Here is a 19,329-nt window from a genome sequence, read left to right as displayed (position 1 = left end):
AGTATGAAAAATGAAAATTTGTGACTTACAAAAATAAATTGAAGAAAGGAAACAGAGGCAATTTGATTCCAAGTCTAATTAGTCAATATCACTGTCTTTAAGTATTTAAATAAATGTTTATGTTGGGATTCCATAGTCATTTCACCTTATCAGTTTACCTGAAGTGCACTTTAATTTCATAATCTGGACTTCCCTGGTGGCACAGTCGTTAAGAATCTGCCTGCCAATGCAGGGGACACGGGTTCAAGCCCTGGTCCGGGAAGATCCCACATGCCGCAGAGCAACTACCCACATGTCGCAGAACAACTAAGCCCGCGTGCCACGACTACTAAGCCTGGGCTCTAAGCCCGCGAGCCACAACTACTGAAGCCCGCGTGCCTCGAGCCCATGTTCCACAACAAGAAAAGTCACCGCAATGAGAGGCACGTGCACTGCAACAAAGACTAGCCCCTGATCTCTGCAACTAGAGAAAGCCCACACGCAGCAATGAAGACCCAGTGCAGCCAAAAATAAATTTAAAAAAAAATCATAATCGATTTCTAGGAGGCACTCTCTCTTTGTATTTTACTCATAAAGTGTAAACAAGCAAAATGCTTTAATTTAAAAAAAAAGTTAACTGGAAAACACCTTTCTAAGTCATCCATAGCTTGCTGTATCATATTCCGTTTTCCCCTATGTTGTAGTAGATCACGTCTCTTTTAATAATTAATAATAGAACAGTTTTCCTTCCAGCTCTGGTTATGTTGTTATTTTGAGTTTATTAAGCATCCAACATTCCCTCACTTTAAAAGAAAAACAATTATTTAACCAGAAAACTTCATAGCATCTTTTCTGTGACTCTGAATTCATCATGTTAGCTTACATTACAGTGAATGCCTCAATGTCAGGCAGGTCCAGGTCTGAACCATGGCATATGAGATTAACTGCGGGAAATCTAACTGGCCTCAAGCTCAATGACAATCATCCCTATGGAATAATTTTAAGAAAAGTTTTTGGCAATCACCGTGCTGCCTTTCTCCCTCAATCCTTTACAGATAAATAACAAGTTTTGCAACTATTTTCTAAAATGTCATGGTAGTAAATTTAATAATGGACCTGTGCTTAGAATTATTTTGAGAGAATTCTTGAGGACGTTTTTGTGACCAAAGAACTCATCATTATGTTTTGAAACTTGTTTACTGCAACACAGTTCTAAGAGTATACTCTTGAAGAAAAATGTGTTTACATTTTAAAAGTTTTTCTTTTTTTTTAAACGTGTGCGCAAATCCTTTGAGTCTGCACTAGATCTCAGGGTTCCGGCACTGACAGAGGGCTCCAGAGATGCAACTGAGTCACATCCCGAGCCTGTGTCAGCATCTATGTGCACAGACATATTTCCCTACCTGCTCTTGATTTTCAGGCTACTCTTGATTTCAGTTATTGTATTTTTTGGTTCCAGAATTTCCATTAAAAATAGATCTAATTCCCTGGGGAAATTCTCTATCTTTTTATCATATTTTTAAAATATTTTAATCAAAGTCCTTGTCTGCTAATCTAATACCTGAATTACTGGCTTCTATTATCTATTTTTTTCTTGGATTTTGGTGATATGACTCTTATCTCTTGGTATACCTAATAGTTTTTGATATTCATTCGATATTGACTATTGAATATAAAATAACCAAGTATTAAAAATTGAGTAGAGGGAATTCCCTGGCCATCCAGCAGTTAGGACTGCGCTTTCACTGCTAAGGGTGTGGGTTCAATCCCTGATGGGAGAACTAAGATTCCACAAGCTGCACGGTGTAGCAAAAAAAAAAGAGAAAAAAGAAAAAAATTGAGTATGAGAAAGAACATCTATGTGATGTTATCCCTCTCCAAAGTGGAATCACTCTCATCTCTGCTGGATAGATAAAGATGCTAAGCAGAAAGCTTCTGAAAAACAGTGATTTTCTCATCCTAACCTCCCACCCCAAGCAGCTTCAGCATTCAGCAAAATTTTGTGGGGAAACCATCTGTGTCGCTCAGTTATTCTCTCTTCTCTTCTCCCTGAAATCCTGGCTCTCCAAGATTTCAGCTTTGTCTCTTCAGTCCTATGAGAACCCAAAATGTAAGTGCTTTGTTTGTTTTGTTCCCCAACAATGACCCTTGACCCAGGCGAAGCCCCGATGCTCAGCATCTTGCCTTGTACCCAGAATCTATAAGCACCCCCAGCTGGCAAAGGAAAAAGCTCACCATTTTGCAGTTCCTCCTCTGGAATCTTGGTTCCTCTAGTCTTGTTGCTCCAACAGCACTTGGATTGCTTTATAGAGATGCTTTTGGTACTTATCTGGCTTTTCCATTTAGTCCTAGAGGGAGAATTGGTGTGGCTCAATTTACTCCGTCAGACCTGAAAGTAGAACTATATTCAAGCTACTCTTAAACTACTATAAAGAGACAAGCTCACTTGCAGTGACTACACAAGAAAATGGGAGGGAGGGGTTTCTGAAAGGGAGAGTTTCTTAAGTCCTCCCACATACAAGCGGGTAGTTAGAGTGCATTACTTATTATAGGCTCTGGCTGGGTGGTGAGCCAGAGTGAGAAGATCCTGGTTTCTTCAGGCAATGAAGGCACATTCAATCAGCATCGTTTATTCAGAAATACTTGGGTCAGCTCCCCTTTGGCCACATATTACAGAGTTGGTAGAAAGAAAAGTAGGGTCTCCTTTTACTTTATATTTCTCTTTATATATAGGCTGTATCTAAACCTTTTTATGCATGATACATACACATTTATCATTCCTATTTTCCTTTATTACAGCAGTGAATTATTCGTTTTTCATTTTTAATCTTTTTTTAAGCAAAGAAATGATCACATCCTCTGTTCACACTCATTTCAAAGCCTATAACACAATCCATAAAGTTGGTCTCAGAGTCACAGTCACACTTCACTGACATCGCAAATCACAAGGGCTCCATTATCATAGTTCCCTGCTTTAGGTTCTATGGTCACAAATGGCATATGAGCAGTTACTTAGAAGGAATGAAATTATGTCATCAAAATACCTTGAATAGATACATTTCAAACTTTCTTCAGAGGATGAAAAAAAAGTGAAATAATAAATCTTTCCCTAACAATGTTTTTTAAAAATGTAGTCAAGTTTTCTCTATGGACTAAGCCGGCCTCTGTGGTTTATTCTTTACGTAATGATAGATTTAAGGCAGCACCAAAAGCACAGGAGAAATTCTCGTGACCATGAAGCATCCTTCATGGCCCTCCTATTAAGTGACAGGCACTGTGCATACACATTATGTACCAAGAACCTTGGCAATCTAGTGAAATCTAGGAACCTCTTATTAAAATAATATCTCTAAATGCATCAAAATACAGAATTACAAAGGAAGGAAATTTATAATGCTATAAAATATTTTAAAAGAAAATTTGTGATACACTAAGATATATTAACTCATTAAATAAAATCTAGCGCCAGGCCTAACATCTACCATGATTTTGAATTAGTAATAGCATAAACAATATTTCAAGATATCTATGGTTGTAGTGTGATATGAAAATCTTAGTGATTCCCATCACTAGAACTGCTGAGGGTTTTGGGGGGCTCCATTTTATAGTTGAAGAAAATGCTAATATCTGTTAGAGATTACTGAAAATAAAGATGTAATTTCTTTCCCATCCAAGTTCACAGACCCTCTGAATTCTATCCATGGTCTTCAAGAGTTCCCTGATTTAAGTATTTCATCCTCTTCGCCAAACAGTGGATGGCCCCAAGGATACTAGGAGGTTTCTTTCTTTTTTTAAAAAAATTAATTTATTTTTTGGCTGCTTTGGGTCTTCGTTGCTGCGCGCAGGCTTTCCCTAGTTGCAGTGAGCGGGGGCTACTCTTCATTGTGGTGCACGGGCTTCTCATTGCAGTGGCTTCTCTTGTTGCAGAGCATGGGCTCTAGGCGCACAGGCTTCAGTAGTTGTGGCTCACGGGCTTAGTTGTTCCACGGCATGTGGGATCTTCCCGGACCAGGGCTCGAACCCGTGTCCCCTGCATTGGCAGGCGGATTCTTAACCACTGCACCACCAGGGAAGTCCCAAGTACTACTTTCAGATGACATCCAAATGACAACCTGAGGAGGCCAATTACCAAAATGAGCCTTAAGTTTTGCACACTGTGCTTTGAGGCAAGGAGGAAGAGGGAGAGGACGCACTTCTGAATAACTGGTTGTTATTCTTTTCCCCTGAATTTCCATGTTGTTAATTATTAACAGTGAAACCCTGGGAATTCTCTGGCAGTCCAGTGGTTAGGACTAGGCGCTCTCACTGCTGGGGTCCCAGCTTAAATCCCTGCTCGGGAAACTAAGATCCTGAAAGCTGAGCACAGCTAAGTGCTACTTTCCTCCAAATTAAACCTGAATTGTACAAGTAAAGTGGTTAAAGTAAGACGGGCGTGGGGCGGGAGATGCAGAAGATAGAGCTGGGTTGGGCAGCTTTCTTCTGCTATGGACTGGCTCTACTCATCCCTTGCCTCACTTCCTTCTAATCTACAAGTTTTCCTTTTCCGAGGCCCTCCTCCTCCAGTGTGCCCACCGCCGTCAGCGTTCAGACCTTATGTGGCTCGTGATCAGAATGGGAGCTCAGAGACGAAAGGAACAAACAGCCTGGGACCCGGGAGCTCTCTTCCAAGGCCGAAAGCCCAGAGCTGAGAAGGCTGCCCCCGCTCGGTGCTCCGACGTAAGCCTGGGACCGGGACAGCCCAGCTCCCGCCCTGCCTCCGGCCCTTGGCGCCGCCCCGCTCCGCTCCGGCTCACGTAAATAAAAGCGCGGCGCCTGCGACGAAGCCGCCGGCGTGAGGCGAGCGCGTTGCAGCCAGTGACGTGCCAGGACGAAAATCACTGACCAATGAGCTGCTGAGATGGTGTGGCCAGCCAACCAATCGCGAAGCCTCGCACCCGGATATAATTGCCGGTTCTGAAACCGAGCTCAGAAAAAGTGTGAGGGCCTCCCCACATGAGTCTGGGGCTTTGAGATGGAATAGGGGGTGAGCGTTTATTAGGTTCAGTGCCTTACGTGTCCGGTGGGCGTGTAAGGATCGTCTCTTTGGGTTTTGAGTGAGGGACAAGTCAATGTGGCTGTTTGTCCGTGGAAAGAATTCCCGCTGCGGTGTTCCAGAACCAGCGCGTGGGGAAACCCCTCGGATGGTACCGCACAGGGAGTAGGAGAGTCTTGAAGACGCAGCTCGAGCAGTGGGAATATGAATCTCTTACCTAAAAGCCCTAAGGAGTTTGGCTCCATTGACTATTGGGAGAAGTTCTTCCAGCAGCGGGGAAAGAAAGCTTTCGAGTGGTATGGAACCTACCTGGAACTGTGCGGGTTGCTGCACAAATATATCAAGCCCAGGGAAAAGGTAAGCGCGGCCTGGCAGCCCTGTGTGTGCCCTGGAAAGTAGGAACTGATAACAGAAATCCTGCACTTGGTAGACGGTGACAGGCGTGGGGGGCCCTAAACAGGCCCATATTTTCAGGATTCCATGCAACATTCTAGCTAAAAGGTAATTACAAAATATCCTTTTAAAGGTTTTCAGATAACAGAGCTTCCACCCCCAGATCATTTCTTGAATTAGTAACCTCACTGGAAGAATGAGTGAGGTTATTAAGAATAACCTCACTTCTTTAGTAGTGCAACCTAGACATCTCCTCCTAGTGAGGAAAGTGTGCTTTTCTGTCACTGTGCATCCTCGTGGAGCTGGCAGCACCCGTGGCTTTACTGATAAATGAATCTGTTATCAAATAGTTGTTGTGGGCCCACTGACTTTCAGGCACTGTGTTCAGCCCTTAAGCCACACGAGCATCAACATATAAATCCTGGGCAAGTTCCAGAAGTGAAAAGTGCCAAGTACAGTAATAGGAGGTTTGATAGAGGTGGAAGTAGGGAAGGAAGAAGGGTAGAAAACGAAGATTTGAGGAGGAAGCTTTAAGAGTCAAACCTTATGCTGTGTGTGTGTGTGTGTGTGTGTGTGTGTTTGCTCAGTCATTGAGTTCTCATAATAAACCTTGAGGTGAGTGGTAATACACGAATTCTACAGATGAGGAAACTGAGGCTCTGAGAGCCAGTTTCTTGCCCAAGATCATACATGTAGTAAGTGGTCGGGTGGGGATTTAAACTTAGATCCACCTAGCTCCAAAGCTTATGCACTTGTCATTGTACGATGCTTTTCCAGAGATGGTGATATCAGGGCAGAATTTTGAAGGATCAATGGGAGATTCCTCCACAGAGAGGGAGGCAGCAACCTGTGTTTTAAGTTTGGCTTCAGAAAATAGCAGAATATCGTGAGTTGGAGCCAAAGGCATGAGTGGAATAGGATTATGCCAGACCTAGGTTTTCAACAGTAAAACAAATAGGAGATTTCAGTTATAACTACTGTATTTGGATTCTGTGACTTCCTATCAATTCTTAAATAATAAATTCTTGATTAAGAGAAAAGAACAACCATGATTAGTTTGTTCCTGCAGTTGATTAATAAACGCTTGATTCAGAGAAAAGAACAACCCCGGTTAGTTTGTTTCTGCATAACTTGCATTGTTATAGTGGAATGTGGTTTGTTACTAGTGAGTTCTTCTAATCAGTGGTGTTTCAAGATGGAGCCTAGAATCCACTTTGTAATGGTGCTCTCTCATGGCATAGCATCTTCGCCCTCTGAAAACATACAGCAGCCAGGGTGAGACTTGATTCCTTGAAGTGTCTGAAGCTCATTCCTTTGCCTTGATCACCTCCATCTTGTTTTCTTTCCCCCCGCTAGGTGCTGGTGATTGGGTGTGGAAACTCAGAGCTAAGCGAGCAGCTGTATGACGTGGGCTATCAGGATATAGTGAACATTGACATCAGTGAGGTCGTCATCAAGCAAATGAAGGAACGCAATGCCAGCCGACGGCCGCAGATGAGCTTCTTGAAGATGGACATGACAGAGATGGAGTTTCCTGATGCCTCATTCCAGGTGGTGTTGGACAAGGGCACCCTGGACGCAGTCCTGACAGATGAGGAGGAGAAGACCCTGCAGCAGGTGGACAGGATGCTGGCTGAGGTTGGCCGTGTCCTGCAGGTGGGCGGTCGCTACCTCTGCATCTCCCTGGCTCAGGCTCACGTCCTGAAGAAAGCAGTGGGTCACTTCTCTCGGGAGGGGTGGATGGTGAGGGTGCACCAGGTGGCCAACAGCCAAGACCAGCTGTTGGAAGCAGAGCCTTGGTTCTCCTTGCCTGTCTTTGCCTTCATCATGACCAAGTTCAGGCCGGTCCCTGGCTCTGCCCTTCAGATCTTTGAGCTGTGTGCTCAGGAGCAGGGCAAGCCTGTGCGGCTGGAGAGTGCCGAGCGGCTGGCTGAGGCGGTGCGGGAGCGGCAGCAGTATGCCTGGCTGTGCAGCCAGCTGTACCGCAAGGCCGGGCTGGGGAGTGTGTCTCTGGACTTGTGCAGTGGGGACACGGGGGAGCCACGCTACACCCTCCACGTGGTGGACAGCCCCACTGTGAAACCATCGCGGGACAGTCATTTTGCCATTTTCATCAGTGAGTTGGGATTGCTCCCTCTCTTCCCTGGAGGGGGCTGGCTTGCAGGGGCTGGGGCTGGGGCTTTGGCGGATGGGTATGCCTTGGCTGGTTTTATCTTGCAGGGGGCGGTGCTTGAAGAGGTTAGACTGGCCAAGGCATGAGGAAGGGGGAGCTGCCTGCTTGGATTTGAGGTTTATTTCTTCTCATCTTCCATTGCAAAGGCTTGAAGTAATATAGATACATTTAGGCAGGTCACGCATTTGTAGAGATGTTATTTAGTCACTTTGTAACAAGGAGTAGTGGAAGCAACCGGGAGTCCCAGCCTTGTAGCCTGTAAGCTGTGTGACCTGGGGAAGTTTCTGTGCGTCTCTGCTGAATTCAGAGGCAGTACAGAGTAGTAGCTAAAAAAGTGAGCTCTGGAACCAGACTATTTTGTTTCCAGTCCTGGCTCAGTCGCTTCCTGGTGGCATTGGACAAGTTAGTGTTCTTTCTGTGCCTCTGTTTCTTCATCTAGAAAGTGAGATCTTAACTGTGTAATTGTGAGAAGTGTAAAAGCACTTTGAATGGTGCCTGGCACATGATAAGTTTTACAGATGTTAGTGTTATTATTGAAAGGGGTAAATGATACCAGATTCACCTTAGTAATGATCAAAAGAGGTAGTATGAGGAAATGCTTTCAAAAGTAGAATATTCTAGACAAACGTGAGGTGGTGATACATCATGCTGGTAATTTGTTCCCTGACATCAAATCCATTTTTCCAAGTATTGCCTTATCCTAACTGTGCACCTGTTAGAACTAATAGCACAGAGGATACGAGCATGGAGTCTGGGGCTGGACTGCCTGGGGTTGAGCCTTAGCTTCGCCAGTTACGAGCTCTGTGAACTTGGGCAAATAATGTAACTTCTGTGTCTTAATTTCCTCATTTATAAAATGGGAATAATAATAATACTCCCTGCATCTTGGGCTGTTGTGAGGATTTGATTAGTTTCTGTTTGTGAACTGCTTGTAATAATGCCTGGCATTAAGAAGTGTTAGCATTATTGCTATTTTTCTTGCACTAGGTACTTGCCTCCCTCCCCTTACATACACGCTCACACTTTTCCACGCTGGGTCCTGCCATGGGTCTGATGGCAGCTTTGCTGTGGACATTGTTGACTGGGGATTGATAGCCCCTCAGTAGGTCACAGTTGGAAGGGTTGCTGGGCTTGGGTAGGGGCTGGCTCTTTCCCACGTAGGGCATATTGGTTGTGGGCTTGAACTTTTCCCAGGACTCCCTGTCAACAAATGCCTCTTTCCAGTCCCCCAGGGTCGGGAGACCGAGTGGCTCTTTGGCATGGAGGAGGGCCGGAAGCAGCTGGCAGCCAGTGCGGGCTTCAGGAGGCTGATCACAGTGGCCCTTCACCGAGGTCAGCAGTACGAAGGCATGGACAGCATCCAGGCTGAGCTGTCAGCCAGAGTCATGGAGCTGGCCCCGGCCGGGATGCCCGCCCAGCAGCAGGTAACAAAGCTTTGGTAGCAGTTTTCAGGGTCTCTGGAGAAGTCATATTAGTAGCCAGGAAGGCAGAGGGTATCTTAGCAGAAGCTAGGACTAGGGTCTGTGACCCTAGTCTGTTCCTGGAGGGCATGTCAGCAGCTGAGAGCTAAGTGAGCAGAAGTTATGTCCCAGGCAGTGAGTGGAAGGTGAGCGGTTGCCCTTATTGAGAACCCCAGTAGCATCTGTGCCTGTGGGGCCACTCGGATGGCATGAAGGAAGTGCTCTCCACCCTGCAGGCTCCAGCTCTGCACACTGCAGCTTACTCAGGCTGTATTTCTCCTAACTCACTTTGTGCAGGATTTCCTTGGCCATTTTGCTTCTTAGAACCATCATTATGTGAGGTAGAATGGGAAAGGGCCAAAACAGCTCAGCTTAATTTTCAGGATATTAACATTGCTGGTCTGATGTTCCACTGGGAAGGAAACTGAAGGTCTTTGCCAAAATGGTGATATGGTATTATCAGTTGACACCATCTGTCTTGTACTATCCTGCTCACGAGACAGGGTAATTGATAGGTGACTTTATTGCAGGGGCTTTATAGAAAGGAGTTTATCCTTCTTGATAGGTGGGAAAGACAGGGTACCTGGAAGCTTGATGCTGTAGTAACAGAACTGAAAAGAAGAACCAAGGCTCCTGGGTTCCCAGCCTGTGGTTCTGCCCACTAGGCTGGCTTGTGCTTACAGATGAATATGTATTTGATGCTTTCTGGAAGACTTTGGGGTTGGTGTCCCATCAGAGAGACCCAGATCCTGTGGGGAGGCTCGTTTGTGACTTTCTCTCAACAGTGCCTACATCTCCGCAAAGTCAGGAGTCCCTCATGATTATTAAATACTCTTGTAACTCTTTAAAAATAAATAAATGTGAAGGTTGGGAAGGGAGTGGAAAAGTTTAGGGGAAAATGTATTTTTTCCTCCTAATTTTTTCTTCTGTTTAGAAGAATGCAGAGAAAAGTTGAGAATAACTGGGGGAAGGGAGACACTTTGCCAAATTTGGAGTGGTTACTTTCCCCATGGATTTTGATATCTTTATCCCTATTCAGATTCCTTCTCTCATGATTCTAGTCCCTTCATGAGGCTTCCTTCTAGCTTTCATTGTCTTGGACTGTTGAAAGTCCTTTTAAGGATTACTGTTGACAAACTCATATTTTTCTTGTGGAGAACCAACTGCATTTCACGAATGGTTTGGGGAATCTTTAGTTGTTCAGTTGGTTTTCAAAAAGGTCAGTTAAACCTTTTGAGATCTAGTCAAACGCCCCAGAAGAATACTTTAACGAAATGGCAAATCTTCGGAGTTGTTGCTGCTCAGAACCTTGGTGCGGGGATTCTTCACATACACACAAAGGAAAGGGATTATAATTTCTCGTATTTCTCAGTTGAGCTGGTGTTTTCACCACATCTCTGCTCTTCCTTCAGGTACCCTTCCTGTCTGTTGGTGGGGACATCGGGGTCCGGACCGTTCAGCACCAAGACTGCAGCCCTTTGAGTGGTGACTACGTCATCGAGGATGTGCAGGGGGATGACAAGCGCTACTTTCGGCGGCTGATCTTCCTCAGCAACAGGAACGTGGTGCAGTCAGAAGCCAGGCTGCTGAAGGATGTGTCTCACAGAGGTGAGGTGTCGTGGGCACAGTGGTGGGGCCCACGTGGATGTGGTATGGACAATTTGGGGTGGTCAGAAAGACCTGGGAGCTTGGCGGAGCTGTAGGACAGACCCGGATACCTGTGACCAGAGGCACACGGCTCTGTGGGTGGTCCTCTTATCATCTGGGCTCTTAGGGTGTGAGTGGCGATGAACAGAAGGGAGGTCGGAGGTCGATGTTCTGTTCTTGAGCAAAGCCTGACTCTGCAGTGATAAGGAGCCGGGGTGGTGGTTTACCAGACAAATGTGATAATCACTTTAACGCCTGCAGTTCAAAGACCACGTGTTTTACAAGTTGCTCCATATACGTCTGTATGTTAATTCAGTAGGCCTGCCCTCCTCCATGGGGCCACCTCCTAGCACCTGTTTTAGAGGGTTGTACAGTTGGTGGGTGCCCTAGAGGTCACCTAGTCTGGCAGAACTTTCTGCAGCGAAGGAAATGTTTAATACCCAGTTAGCTGCCCAGGGTGGCAGCCATGAACCATATGTGGCTACCGAGCACTAGGAACATGGCCGGTGTGACTAAGGAACTGAATCTTTAATCTTTTTTAATTCTGATGAACTTACATTTAAATTTAAATGGCCACAAGTGGCACATGGCTACAGGCGTCAACTGGGTAGATCTCTACCATGTTCTCTCTTTTTTTAAAATTAATTAATTAATTTATTATTTTTGGCTGTGTTGGGTCTTCATTGCTGTGCATGGGCTTTCTCTAGCTGTGGTGAGCGGGGGCTACTCTTCGTTGTGGTGCCTGGGCTTCTCATTGCGGTGGCCTCTCTTGATGCAGAGCACGGGCTTTAGGCGCGTGGGCTCTAGAGTGCAAGGCTCAGTAGTTGTGGCACACGGGCTTAGTTGCTCCGCGGCATGTGGGATCTTCCCGGACCAGGGCTCGAACCTGTGTCCCCTGCATTGGCAGGCGGATTCTTAACCACTGTGCCACCAGGGAAGCCCCCCACCATGTTCTCTTTTAAGTGGTCTCCCAGGTGCTGCTCAGAAACACCCACTAATGGGGAGAGCAATCGTTTGTTTATTTTCTTGGGGCATTATATGTTTGTATTATAAAAGTAATACTTACTCATTGTAATCAATCACAGATCACATGTATAGAGTAGAAAAATATTCCTCCCTACCGCTTCTCCAGTATAACTTCCCTTTAGAGGCACAGAGAGTCAGGCTTGGAATCTGAAATCGGCTCTCCTGATTGCCGGTCATTCCCTTTGCCTGATGATGCTGTCCTGTTGGCAAGGCCATCTGGAAGGAGGGTGAAAAGAGAGAATTCACAACCTCATGAGGTCATGGGTTTGCCCACAGCTCGGGATCAGGTTATTCTCAGCAGGATGGTCTCCTCTTGAGGGGTGTCCCCTGGTCATGTGCACCCATATTTGTTGGGTTCCTGTGCTGTCATTGGGTCACTTGGGCTGCAGGTTGGTTCAGTTTCATCTCACTGAGAGCTCAGTAAAAGTGCTTCAGAGAACATTTTGCCCTCCAGTTTGGGTTTTGGGTTTTTTCCCCACTGTTATCAAGCCTTCTTAGTATCACTTAATTCTTAGGGGAATGATTTCCCTCATGGAAGTATTGGTGAGCAAGGAGAAGAATGTGTTAAAAAGCAATTTAACATCTCTGAAAAGCATGCTGCCACTTACATTACAGTGCCCAATGGTGCAACTGGTCCCTAGGGAAACCCCAGAGCCATCTGTTCACTCTCTCCTGGAGCAGTTGAGGGAGTAGTTAGAGGGAGAGTAGAGGGGCCTTTTGTACGATTTCCCCCCTTTGAACATTTGTGATGTCCTTGTCCAATGGAGTGGTATGAATTACTGTCTGTGTGATGTAGTAGAAAGGTGATAGCTGCTGCAGACAGGTAGTCCCAGGTTCAAATCCTGGCTGCACTGCCTACTGATTTGGGCCTAATTAATAACTCTTCAGATCTTCAGTTTTTCCATCTGCCAAGAATTAGAATAAGAGCATTGATATAGGGTTGTTTCAAAGCTACAAGAGTAAAAGTCCTAGTATAGTAATTGGCATAGAGGAGGTAGTTGGAAACTAAGTCCTTTTTCCCCTAAAAGAACTGATGAATAAACTTCTCACCTGTTAGTGGCTTTATATTTCCCAGAGGAGAGGTACTAGTACTCCTCACTTGAGTTTTCCCAATGTTCTGAGTTTTGGGGTATTTCTTTGCCACTTCCCTTTTCTGACTCTCTGGTGTATGTTAAATATTTAACAACCGTCTCTTTGGGGGAAAAAGCCATGATATGCACTGTTTGCCAATTTCTGTGGCATAAAAATGGCCACCATGGCCAGATTTCAAGCCACCAACATGTCAACCAGTTCACAAAATTCCTGCATATTTCACAATTGGGTTCTCGAGTCTCATCAAACCAGTTGCAGCATACTGCTGCTGGTCTGCCTTACTTTCCAAGGAGTAGTGTACCACGCATATGACTTCATTCATCTCTGTCTGTGATCTAGCCCAGAAGAAACGGAAAAAGGACAGGAAGAAGCAGCGGCCTGCTGATACTCCAGAAGACCTCCCTGCAGCTCCGGGGCAGTCCATTGATAAGAGTTACCTGTGCTGTGAACACCATAAAGCCATGATTGCCGGCCTTGCCCTGCTGAGAAACCCGGAGCTGCTCCTAGGTGAGGGGGTCGCCACTGCCTTCCACAGGAGGGAACATGTAAGATTACAGAGGTAATCAGTGTCAGCTGCCTTGCAGTTTAAGAACCATGATTATAGACCAACAGATGCACATATAGTCATGTCTTTCTTATTCCCAACCATCTTCTACATTCATGAACATCTAAATAACTTTTCCTTCAAACTCAAATTATTTGAAACACCTACATGTGCTGATACCTAAATTTTTTTCCTCTATTCATTTATTTAAAAAATCAGTGTAAATAAACTATACTCAGTTTAAAAAGTTAATGTATAAAATACATTCAATGAGATCTGTAAAGTATACAGATCTTAAGTTGTTCAGCTTGATGAATTTTTGCACATGCATTTACCCATGTAACCAGATGGAATATTTAAAAATCACATCTCCGGAGAAATATACCTGTGCACTTTAGGAGAATTTCTGGCTTTTCAGTGATGCATTATTTGAGTACTAGATGTAATTCTATCTTGAATTTCTACTTTAAAAAAAAAAAACCATAGTATAGATAGTACAGTCATAGCCTTACCACAGTAGCAAAAATGTTCATGATTCTGTCTACTCTTGTAACTGTCTTCACCCAAAGTCCCTAAGTATGTCTTACTGGAACACGCTGTACATTTGATCTATCTTGGTGTTGATGTATGTCCCTAGAGTCTCAGGTCTTCCATTTAATCCTCAGGGTCTGTCTCCTTTTGGTGATTCTTTCTTTTTTCTTACCTTCCTTTCATCCCCTGTGGTTGCTGTGGTTTTTCTGTGCTTGTGTGTAGGATTTGGGCCTTTGTTTTCCTGTGGTTTCTGGAACTTGGGTGGATTGCCCTCACTTGGTGGCTGTGTCTGAGAAGGCAGTGTGTCCTTTGAGTTGAAAGCTGAGCAGAGGGCATCACATCTACATTCCCTGTGATCATAAACAAGATGTTGGCCATTGTCCCTCCCGTTTCCTAGGGGGGTTTAATAATGCTTATGGTGGGGGTTATTGCTATAATGTCAGCTGAGTGCTTTGGGATCTTTAAGGGGCCATAATAATAATACACTGGTTCATCTTCTGGATCTAGTAAAGGAAGGATTGTGAGGCCAGGGTTGAGTTTTCAGATGTTAAATTGACTCCCGAGTTTCTAGAAAGAGACAAGGGAGGCCAGGTCTCTAAATCTTGTTTCCCCTGGGCAGCACCAACAACCTGACTCCCTCTTTCGCCCTCCCCAAGTGTGGTACAAAACTTCACAGTGAGCAGGTAGTAAAACGATGCTTTTATTCTTTATTACAGAAACCCCACTGGGATTGTTGGTGGTAGGCCTGGGTGGGGGCAGCCTCCCCCTTTTTGTCCACGATCATTTCCCAGAGTCCTGCATCGATGCTGTGGAGATCGACCCCTCCATGTTGCAAGTGGCCACTCAGTGGTTTGGCTTCTCCCAGAGCGACCGTATGAAGGTCCACATCGCAGATGGCCTGGACTATATTACCAGCCTGGCAGAAGAAGAAGGTACTGCTATTGGAGAATTTGGAGGGGTGTTTAGGGAGGATTGATCCAAGGTTGTCAGGCCTGCAAGGGCCTCTAGAACTCATCTCTGAGAGGGCAGCATCCACATCATCCCAGTTCGTTTGTTCATTCATTTGTTGATAGTTATTCGGTAAATATAGAGTGTCAACCACATGCTCAGTACTCTTAGGGGTTGGGCTATGGCAACAAGCAAAACAGACCTTTTCCTGCCCTAATGACGCTAACAAACGAGTGGGCTTCCCTTCTGAATCTCTTCTGACCCTGTAACCTTGCCACTTTCTCATCATCTCAAGAAACCCAGAATCTGTATCTGAGTGAGGAAAAGGGGAAGACACGTTGCGGGTATGTGTTGGGAAGTTGTTTTGTAAATCTTTCAGCTAGAGGTGAAGCCAGAAACAGAGCAAAACAGCATTCATGTAGATGAGTGGTTCTAAACCTCAGGGACAATGTCCACAGGCACTTTTTTGTTGTAACCATTAGGTACGGGTGTTTCTGGCATCTAGTGTGTAGAGACCAAGGGTGCTGCTCAACATCCTACAATGCATAGGACAGCCACTGATGATAAAGAATTATCTAGCCCAAATGTCAGTAGTGCTGAGGTTAAACCATGATGCAGGTGTTAGTGGGAATTCCAGTAGCCTTGCTGCTACTGGAATTAAGGCTCCATTTTGCTATAATAATTTGTATCCCAGACTTGGACAAAAGGCATATTAATGTTTTACAGTAGCTCCCCTGATCCTTCTGCAGCTTAATATGTAGGCTTCTGATGACTGATGCTTTGAAGAACATGAGCCCCTCAGGGAGAATTCAGTTAGGTTGGTTCAGTCCTACGTGAACCTGGGGAGCCCAGGCCACACACCCTTCCAGGTCTGCTCATTCTATAATTGATGCTCTGGTTCTCGCTGGGTTAGAGTATCTTCCAGGAAGGGTGTGGCAAAACGGGTTGCCTGGGGTAAGTGTTTTGGTGCTGGGATGGACAGATGCTGTCTTACGTAATAGCAAACTGAACTTAACTCTATCAGAGTTTCACAGGTTCACTCTCTGAGGCTGGGACCAGTCTGGGGGCCCAGGGCTGATACATGTGAAGCACATAAAACAGTGCCAGGCACATGGTAGGTACTCAATCCATGATGTGCTGCTGTTGTTATTACCTCTAAGTCAGTTTTGAACAGCCCTGGCCTTCGTCTTAACAACAACCTTTCGGATTGTTGGAGGGCTCAGTGCCACAAATGTGGGCCTTGGTTGTCCTTGGACTTTGATGAGCCAACATGTTCCGCTCTTGAAGAAACCAAAATCAGATCTGTGCTGTGAACAATGATGGACATGCTGTAGTCCTAAGTAAATACGTATTGAATAATCATTAGCACTGTCTCGAAGTTTGTCCAAAACACATCATTAGTATCGCAGGCCTACCCCTTGTAAAAACTAACATTATAGTAAGGAGTGGATCAGATTCATGGTCAGTTCTTTCTCACTCATTGTGCAAAATCAGTTCTTTCTTGAGCCAGTAATTGTTCAAGCAGCTAGAAAAGATATGCTAACTCTAATTGAGAACACTTTCTCCTAGGAGGCAACATATGCTGTTTCCGGAGTTAAGTTAAAGTTACCATTTGCAGGGTCAGCCCTTAAAGGCAGAGGCAGCTGCTTTGTCTAGATCAATGGTTCTCAACTCTGACTATATTTCGAATCACCTGGGGAGCTTAAGAAAAGTACACCGGAGGCTTCCCATCTCCCCTCCCATCTGTTCCTTACCACCCCAGGGTTTTAACTCTGTTGATTAGGAGTGGAGCCCAGGTTCTCTGAATCTTTAGAATTTTCCCATTTGACTCTAATGGTCTGTCAGGATTGAAAATCATTGGTATAGATGGACTCTTAACCAAGCAGTACTCCTGCTGGAGTGGACCCCAGTAATGTGTGTCTGTGGAAAGGGCTTTAAAATGTGGAGGAAGAAGGTGAGATGAAGGCTCCATCTTAGACGTGGAGTACTCACGGCAGAACGCTGATGACGTGTCTCCTCTGGACTGTGACATTAGTGCCCTTATAAGCAAACCACATCCTCCATGCCATCCTTCTGACTTAGCCACCTGTGTCCACCACGGAGGAGATGTGGTGGAGGAATGTAAATGGTGTTATTTTATCCAGCAGAGACAAAGACTCGTTTGCTTCTCTTTCCCAGCACGACGTCACTACGATGTCATAATGTTTGATGTGGACAGTAAGGACCCAACTCTGGGAATGAGTTGTCCACCCCCAGCGTTTGTGGCCCAGCCTTTCCTGCAGAAGGTCAAAAGCATCTTGACTCCTGAAGGTATGAAGAACAGAAGGTTGGGGAGGGAGAAGGGATGGGCCCTTTAAGGAAATTTTTCTTTTTAATGAAAAATGCATGTATCATAAGTATGTACCTTGATCGGTTTCCCCAAATTGAACATATTCATTTACCAGCACCAAACACCAAACATTTCCAGTGCCCCAGAAGTCCACCTCTTACCTCCTTTCAGTAACTTGTCCTCTCAAGGATAACCACTGTCTTCACTTCTATCAGCACAGCTTAGTTTTGCCCATACGGAATGTTCTCTGTTTCTTTCACTCAGCATGATGTTTGTGAGATTCACCCATAATGTTGTGTTGACACTGGGTGATACACAATTTATTTCTCCATTCTGCTTTTGGCATTTGGGTTGTTTCCTATTTGGGGCTTTTATAAGAAGTGTTGCCATTAACGTTCTAGTAGATGCTTTTTGGTGAAATGTGTGTGCAGGTCTGTTGGACATAGATGTAGGGCTATAATTGCTGGATCACAGATTATGCATATGTTCAGTTTTTGTAGATGCTGCCACACAGTTACAAAGTAGTCGTAGCAATTCACATCCCCACCAGCATGGGGCGCTAGTGACCATTTGAATTCTTCCCACGTGCCCTGGACTGGGCAGTATGTGATTTCATCTTCATAGCAGCCTGTTTTCAGATGAGGAAACTGAAGTAGAGACTTGCCAAGGTGACACAAGATAAGAGCTAGGGCTCCAACCCTGATCCTTGTGATTTGAAGGCTGGAGCTCTTAATCCTTATGTTCACTGCCTCCCAGGTATTTTGATTTGGCTAAGGTACTGTGGTGAACAGAGTTGATTTAGAACCCTTAATTGTCACCAGTGAAGGCATGTGATATATATGTCAAGTACATAATCTCTCTGTGGAATTGCTACATTCTTACTTGGGGGTATTAATTACTTCTTTCTCAAAGTAATCCTTTGTGAAACTGAAGCATGGAGAATGGTAACATTTGTTAGCAGCACAAAAGAGCAAGAAATTAGTTTGAAGTTTTCTCATGGTTCACACATCCCCCACGCTTTTCTCTTCCTGCCTTTGTATGCTGTGTGTTCTCTGCAAAGTCACTGCTGCTGTAGGTGTGTTCTTTGGTCCACCAGCCTCCCTGGGGCAGGAATGGCTATATTCCTCAGAGCTGAACCCTGTCTCCACCGTGTCCCCTGAACCAGTCATTCTGACCCTTTCCTCCCCACCCTACAGGTGTCTTTATCCTCAACCTCGTGTGTCGAGACCTAGGGCTAAAGGACTCAGTGCTGGCTGGGCTCAAGGCAGTGTTCCCCCTCCTGTATGTCCGGCGAATTGAGGGTGAAGTAAACGAGATCCTGTTCTGTCAGCCGCACCCTGAGCGGAAACTTGCCACGCCAGAGCTGCTGGAAATGGCCCAGGCCTTGGAGCAAACCCTGAGGAAGCCTGGAAAGGGCTGGGATGACACGTACGTCCTGTCAGACATGCTCAAAACTGTGAAGATTGTGTGATTGTCAGGACCAGGCAGTCCTCTCAGCTTCCTGCCAGACTGACCTTGGGCTCCTGGCCTACCAGAGATTGAAGAAATATAATGCACAACACTTTTTAAGCCTTGTATTTTTCTTAGTTTCATACTCACCTGCATGCGACCTCCTGCTTGGTGAGGTTGCCTGAAGATCTGGGAAAATAAAAAAGTCCTTTCCATCCTGTCTTCTTCAGTACTGCTTGGGTTGATTGCCTTCACTTCCTTTACTGTGTCCTTGAGTAGGAGTCCCTGCTGGAGCCCCCATCAGGTGTTATGCCTTAACGAGCATGCCCCAAGCTCCTTAGGACCGGAGACAATCAAATGCGATTGCTGGTTTGCTTTGCTTTCTCCTTCTCTTGGTCCTAAAGGAACACTCTCAAGTGAGGTAGCAGAACATTCTGTGCCAAAAGACTATAAATAGAGTAGAATCATTTAAGAGAACATCTACGCTGTCTCCCTACAGATGGAACAGCTGCTGACACGGTCCCAAGTTTTTATTTATATAAATTTATTTATTTAGTTAGTTTTGGCTGTGTTGGGTCTTCCATGCGGCCAGCGGAGGCTACTCTTCATTGCAGTGTGTGGGCTTCTCATTGCAGTGGCTTCTCCTGTTGCAGAGCATGGGCTCTAGGCGTGCGGGCTTCAGTAGTTGTGGCACGTGGGCTCAGTAGTTGTGGCTCACGGGCTCTG

At 45.3% G+C, this 19,329-nt stretch overlaps 2 protein-coding genes across 4 annotated transcripts in view; one reads left to right on the top strand and one right to left on the bottom strand.

The window, feature by feature from the left end:
* VAMP4 (vesicle associated membrane protein 4) overlaps nucleotides 1-4,751 on the bottom strand; it is a 41,954-nt gene extending 37,203 nt beyond the window's left edge. Inside the window, exons 1-2 of the mRNA XM_079924313.1 lie at nucleotides 4,570-4,751; nucleotides 2,215-2,327 (exon numbers count right to left, since the gene is read on the bottom strand). The gene's annotated coding sequence lies outside the window, so the exon portion shown is untranslated. The remainder of the gene's footprint in view (nucleotides 1-2,214; nucleotides 2,328-4,569) is intronic.
* Nucleotides 4,752-4,862: 111 nt separating this feature from the next.
* METTL13 (methyltransferase 13, eEF1A N-terminus and K55) lies at nucleotides 4,863-18,816 on the top strand. 3 transcript variants are annotated; one of them, XM_079942849.1, is made up of 8 exons: nucleotides 4,863-5,368; nucleotides 6,761-7,520; nucleotides 8,802-9,001; nucleotides 10,450-10,645; nucleotides 13,142-13,309; nucleotides 14,594-14,809; nucleotides 17,004-17,135; nucleotides 18,351-18,816. In XM_079942849.1, exons 1-8 carry the CDS (start codon nucleotides 5,216-5,218, stop codon nucleotides 18,623-18,625), a joined length of 2,100 nt encoding a protein of 699 aa, XP_079798975.1. In that variant the 5' UTR covers nucleotides 4,863-5,215; the 3' UTR covers nucleotides 18,626-18,816. The 3 variants fall into 3 exon arrangements, with proteins under 3 accessions (XP_079798975.1, XP_079798976.1, XP_079798977.1); XM_079942850.1 differs by having other exon boundaries at nucleotides 4,866-5,368; nucleotides 6,761-7,060; nucleotides 8,810-9,001; XM_079942851.1 differs by lacking the exon at nucleotides 4,863-5,368 and having other exon boundaries at nucleotides 6,936-7,060.
* The last annotated feature ends 513 nt before the right edge of the window (nucleotides 18,817-19,329 follow it).

The sequence above is a fragment of the Stenella coeruleoalba genome, assembly GCF_951394435.1.
Source record: "Stenella coeruleoalba genome assembly, chromosome: 1".
Taxonomy (NCBI): domain Eukaryota; kingdom Metazoa; phylum Chordata; class Mammalia; order Artiodactyla; family Delphinidae; genus Stenella; species Stenella coeruleoalba.
This window is presented reverse-complemented; position numbering and strand designations above follow the sequence as displayed.

Coding starts and splice junctions, on each gene's coding strand:
- METTL13 (XM_079942849.1), top strand. CDS start 5,216: ATGAATCTCTTACCTAAAAGCCCTAAGGAGTTTGGCTCCATTGACTAT. Junction 10,646..13,141: donor GAAGGATGTGTCTCACAGAG/GTGAGGTGTCGT, acceptor TCTGTGATCTAG/CCCAGAAGAAACGGAAAAAG. Junction 14,810..17,003: donor CAGCCTGGCAGAAGAAGAAG/GTACTGCTATTG, acceptor TCTCTTTCCCAG/CACGACGTCACTACGATGTC.